Source organism: Pistacia vera, unplaced genomic scaffold (genome assembly GCF_008641045.1).
Source record: "Pistacia vera cultivar Batoury unplaced genomic scaffold, PisVer_v2 Contig385, whole genome shotgun sequence".
NCBI lineage: Eukaryota > Viridiplantae > Streptophyta > Magnoliopsida > Sapindales > Anacardiaceae > Pistacia > Pistacia vera.
In genome coordinates this window covers 338,050-344,224 of record NW_022196207.1, presented here as the reverse complement: position 1 = coordinate 344,224, position 6,175 = coordinate 338,050, and the positions used below count along the sequence as shown (strand labels likewise).

General features: G+C 32.6%; 1 protein-coding gene across 2 annotated transcripts; it reads left to right on the top strand.

Annotated features, from left to right (window-relative positions):
• The first annotated feature begins 214 nt into the window (after positions 1–214).
• Positions 215–5,313, top strand: LOC116140896 (probable serine/threonine-protein kinase WNK4). 2 transcript variants are annotated; one of them, XM_031426468.1, is made up of 7 exons: positions 215–829; positions 1,891–2,156; positions 2,292–2,515; positions 2,613–2,770; positions 2,852–3,158; positions 3,256–3,573; positions 4,565–5,313. In XM_031426468.1, the coding sequence occupies exons 1-7, from the start codon at positions 752–754 to the stop codon at positions 5,032–5,034; spliced, it is 1,821 nt and encodes a 606-aa protein (XP_031282328.1). In that variant the 5' UTR covers positions 215–751; the 3' UTR covers positions 5,035–5,313. The 2 variants fall into 2 exon arrangements, with proteins under 2 accessions (XP_031282328.1, XP_031282329.1); XM_031426469.1 differs by lacking the exon at positions 1,891–2,156.
• The last annotated feature ends 862 nt before the right edge of the window (positions 5,314–6,175 follow it).

The window sequence follows — 6,175 nt, the reverse complement described above, 5'->3', positions numbered from 1 at the left end:
AGCTTAAATCAGATAATTTGGTCAGTATAGTCAAGCTTGAGACAGCAAGGAAGAATCTTTCCCCCTCCCATCAAAAAATGCCAAAAACATAAACGTCATTTGACACCTTACATGCCTGCCAACTCTTTTATTAAGGACCCACTTCATACGTCTATTTCCATTTATTTAATTAAAATTAATCTTCATATATATCAACTTGAAACCCATTTTCCGAAAAGTTGCTTTTCTCTTCTAAATTCCATTCTTCTCCCAACTTTTCTCTCTTATTTTTTGCTTTAAATCTTCACTTTTTTGGGCCTATTTCACCACCACAAAATGCTACAAAACAAGGGCGGCCACAGATACTTGAAGTTCGATCACGACGACTCCCTCTTCAGTATTTAGATTCCTAAACTATCCTACTTTTTCTTTAACCAAACCCGGCCCTTTTTAACTCAAAACATCTTACTCATTGCCTTATCAAATGTTAGTAAAATATAATCAGCAATTATTCACACGTGCGGTTCTGGAGATGGCATGGATCATCCTAAGGATTGACTATTCTAAGCTTTTCTGGCTCCTCTTTCGTGTCTTCTCATATGAAAATCATGAGGGAAAGACTCGGATTTAATTTCTCTCTTCCTTATTCATACACCTCTCTTCATTTAGGTGCTTATAAAAACATATTATATATATAGTTTGAGTTTGAATTTTTACGTTCGTTTCTTTTCCAAGTTTTCTGGGGATAAAAAAGTTTTCAAGAGAGCTAAAGATGTACAGAAAGCAAGCTGATGAAGGCAAGGCAGAGATTGGATACGTCGAAACCGATCCTACTGGTCGGTATGGTCGAGTAAGTTTAATTAATTTCCAGATTAATTAATTTACATGTCTATATGCGTTATATTTGCATGCATCTGTTCTGAATATGATATCCTTTAATTGTTTAAAATTTAATAATATCTTAAGGTATTATCTAATATTGTTTAGCCTACAAATTGTGAAGGTATATATTTGTGCTGAGGTTGATGAAACTGAGTTATTATTTTAAGAATAAGAATAATATGTAGTTGGATTTTATTTTTTCTATTTATTTGAATCAACTACTGGTTTCGGTTCACCTTTGAATGATTCTTCATGACTAGTTTAGCTCTCCAATTGAAAATGAATTTAATTACTTTCTAAAGATTTGTGAACTTGTGGTAGCAAATAGAAACAAGTTGCCTGATTTGCTATTCATTTTTAATGATACTTTTGTTGACTGTTATTGATAATTAATCACTGATAATATTTAATATGAATAACATCATATATATTTAAGCATATGTCAATCATTGATTTACATCTAATTAAAAAGATAGTAATGGGTTAACGTTTTTCCAAGGTATTTTATTCATAAAAATCAATGTCAATTTGAAGTATTCACAATCACAGAGAGTGGTAGATGGACTTATGTGTCATGTTTATCATGTTTAATTATATTGGTCAAAAAGTTTGATTATAGGGGAAGTCCCTTTCCTTTGCAATATTGCAATGGCCACTCTGAGCTTGTTCGTATTAATTAATTATTTTTATCAACTGCCTTGATTGTGATTGGTTGTTGTACTAGAAAATTTTGAAAATAAAAAAAAAATCACCAAATCAATAAGGTTCACTAGTTAGTTATACATAAAATTTGCAGCAAGATTTGTTAGGTGATCAACAATGCTACAACTTTTCAAACTTATATAATAAAATCCTTGTAGGAACTTCTAAAGACACTTTCAATAATTCCGGTCAGCCTTATCCTAATTGTTGGACATGTTAAATAAAATAATTGTTGCATTTACTTAGTGAAGTTCAGTCGATCAATTATTAAAAATATATTCATGATAATGAGTGATGAGATGAAAGACTTGAATTTTCTATGAACAGTTAGATGAAGTTCTTGGCAAAGGAGCAATGAAAAAAGTGTACAAGGCAATTGATGAGGTGTTTGGAGTGGAGGTGGCATGGAACCAAGTTAAGCTCAATGAGGTGATGCGTTCACCGGATGATTTGCAGCGTTTGTACTCTGAAGTTCACCTCCTCAGTACACTCAAACATGACTCCATCATTCGATTCTACACCTCTTGGATCGATACACAACATAAGACCTTTAACTTCATCACAGAAATGTTTACTTCAGGAACTCTCCGCGAGTAATCATTTTTCCACCCTTCTCTTAATGTTATGTACATAGCATTTTCCTTTCGAAGATTATCTTCATCAAATTTAATGAAATTGGGTATTTAATTTGAGTATGCAATGGTTAAAATTTGATGGTTTTGATGCAGATACCGGAGAAAATATAACAGAGTAGACATTCGAGCAATTAAGAGTTGGGCACGCCAAGTGTTGCAAGGCCTAGTATATCTACATGGCCATGACCCTCCTGTAATTCATAGAGACCTAAAATGTGACAACATTTTTGTGAATGGTCATCTTGGACAAGTGAAGATTGGTGATTTAGGACTTGCGGCAATTCTTCGTGGATCAAAATCAGCTCACAGTGTTATAGGTATTTATCATTCAATCATTAGCACCAAAAGGTTAGAATTATGGATACTAATTTAGTCCAATTTTGTTTTGGTTATACTTTCTGTTATTTCTGTTAGGCACTCCGGAGTTCATGGCGCCGGAATTGTATGAAGAGGATTACGATGAACTAGTTGATGTGTACTCATTTGGGATGTGTGTTTTAGAGATGCTTACATGTGAATATCCATATAGTGAATGTACCAATCCAGCACAAATTTACAAGAAAGTTACCTCGGTAAAATCTAATTTTGATGTAAATATGAAGTATTACTCGTGAAAAGGTGTATGACTAAATTTGTTACTTTGTTTGTTTCAGGGGAAATTACCGGGAGCATTTTACAGAATTCAAGACTCGGAAGAACAAAGATTTATAGGGAAATGCTTGGTTACAGCCTCAAAGAGATTGTCTGCAAAAGAACTATTGCTTGATCCATTTTTGGATTCTGATGAGGCTAAATTGTTGTCTAAAACAAAGCAAATTCCAAAGCCCTTTTTGAATGAAAAGGAAATGGAGAAATTGCAGTTGAGTGATGATCGTTCAAGGACTGATATGACCATCACAGGCAAACTTAATTCTGAAGATGATACCCTTATTCTGAAAGTCCAAATTGCTGATAAAGATGGTATGCCCCTACGTCTTAATTCTATTAATAATATTGGTATCCCAAGTTGAGATATATAACATTATTCTGATGATGTAAAAATTGTGTTTTCTTCTAGGTTCTGGAAGGAATGTATATTTTCCCTTTGATATTGTAAATGACACACCATTGGAAGTGGCAATGGAGATGGTGAAGGAGCTGGAAATAACTGATTGGGAGCCAACTGAAATAGCAGAAATGATTGACGGGGAAATTTATGCTTTAGTACCACATTGGAAGAAATGGGATTTGCCTCATTCTGAAGCTTACCATACATTTAATTACAAAGATCATGAAGATGATGAGCCAAATCATCCTTTGTACTCTTACTCATCTCGTTCATCATCTCAGGTTTCATTGCCAGGCTTGATCACACATAGCTATAATTGGCTCCAAGGTATGCCGCCCACAATTCTATTTACTGTGATCAACAAAGTAGTCAGGGAAATGACACATTAAATAAGAGCTAATTTAATTAGCTTATTTGAAATTGTTGAAATTACTTAAAGATACAAACATATGGGGCCAATTTACATATCACAAAACTCAAGATTGCTAAGACATGAAGGGGATGTACAATGTTTAAAATCTGTTGGACTCAATTTTGAGTTTAAGAACTTCTCCAATGCCTTACGTTTTAGCCCAAAACATAGGCCTAGTCCAAGCCACTCTGTAGCTGGGCCTATAATTTTACCTAAAACCTTTCCCCAAAGAGAACCACGACAAATTAATTGACTGTCCTTCCCGTTTACGGTGTTTTGGTTTGAGTAAGACTGAATCGTAAATTATTTTTTGGTTTATTCCATGTAAAAGAAAGATCTTTTACAGGCTAGGTTCTCTTCTTGAAAGAATCAAATTTAACACTATATTTATGTATATATTAGTTAAAAGTCTTTTTATCAATGTTATACACTTATACATTTACTTCCCCTTACTTTGACAATCCACATATTCTATAACAATTTTTATAACATTTATATTAAGGAAGGTGTCTCTCACACTATTATGAGCTTTATAATAGAGATCGAAATAAAATGAAAAAAAAAATTAATTTAAAATGTCTTTTAAATTAATGACCATTTTAGGGTCACTACATTACCGTACAACGATAACATTATCCTTATTCAGGAGAGAGATCCAAGAGTTACAACAAAGAGTATAACATTTCGTAAATTTTATATTAAATTAAACAAACCATTTACATATCTTTTACTTCTAACCAACCTATTATTCTTATGAGGCTGCCATTATATATTTTAGAGCAACATTTTTGTTCAATAACATAGCCATTAACTTAACTACTTTTAGAGATGCATGCTGAAGGCATAATATTAGGCTAGAAAAATTACAAATCCGAAATTCAAATGGAAATTATTTGGTGTTTGCAGATGATTTATTTGATGATACAAGCTCTCAAAGTTCTTCACACTCAGGAACATACTCCAACTTGAATTATTATTCTGGAGATGAGCATCATCATCATATGATCAGCCCCAGTAGGTCAGATCATAAACAAGTCACATTCTCAAGACCTCATCAAAACTCAACAAGATTTTGCCCTGAAGAAAATATTAGTATTCCCTATAGACAGTGCAAAGTTCTACTTGATTCTCATTCTCATGGAGCTGCTTCTTCTAAATCTAAAAGGGTAACCATGGACACTCGAAAATTAACGAGGAACTGTTCCCTGGTAGACATTCGTAGCCAATTGCTTCACCGATCGTTGGTCGAAGAAATTAACAAGAGAAGGTTGTTTAAAACAGTTGGAGCTGTGGAAAATATTGGGTTCCAAGCACCTTGTGAGGTTTCTCATAAAAAGGTGTCAAAAAAGATTTCAAAGCAGAAGCAGAAGAATTAGAATCTTAATTAGCTAGCTGATCTCTTGAAATATTAAAGCCATGTTTGAAGATGGAGGATCAAATAAAATGCTTCACAATTATTGGCTGAAATGACAAGAAGGTATGTAAATAAATACAATTGATCAGCCAGTACTATAAGTTAATTTTGGGTTGATAAGTTTAGTTTTAGGTACAACTGAGTGTGAATAGATGTGTATGGTGTGTGCTGTATGAATAAAACTTTGTAATGAAACAATAAGATTATAAACAACGAATATGATGCATTTATTAATCCCTTTTACCATCAATCAGTTAACAGGGCAAGAATAAGTCCATGAGTTGTAAGGTTTTTATATCTCCAAACTCCATGTTAGTAAAAATATAGATAAAAATCTATGGTATATTAAAAAAATAATATTACTAGTACAATAAGTGAGGGTTCAATATTATATTAGTTTAATAGGTTTCCTCACATAAAACTTGGATTTTTTTTTTTTTTTTTAATTTTTCTTTCAATCAGTTGAATGGGGGATTCCCACTTTAGATCTCCAATATCATGTTAAATTGCTAATACCTCAAAGTTAAGCTACTAGATATCAGTCTAATAGGCTCTTTCACATGCAACTTACATTCTTTTATCCAATTGAATGGAGAGATTCTTAAAAGTTTAAGCTTGTAGGTGAGGATTCAACAATATATTAATCCAATAACATCCTAAGTTAGTAATTACCATATAGAAATTTATATTAATAGCTAATGAGATTAGTTATAAATATAGATAAGAGAAAAAATCATCGGTGGTGAATAAACACGTATTTAGTTCCAGCAAATATTGTATGTATTATTATATTGTCTATGATTTTTACTTACAACATCAACCCAAACAAACACCAAATCAAAACTAAGGAAACAAGTGAAAGCATTTCACTTTTTCAACAAGCAGGAGTAAAAGCACATTTCACATTTGTGTGATAAAAAATAAAGGGAGAATTGAGAATCTTTTTGACCAACTTTAGGAATCAAAAACTCTGCAAATTTGTATAATTGAAACCTATAAGGGTAGTAGAGACATGTGCAAACATTGCTTCTAAGATGTCAACATTTATTTTCATAGTTGCTAGAATTCCGTAATGAAAAGAAAGTATTTGCCTCTTTTGCTAA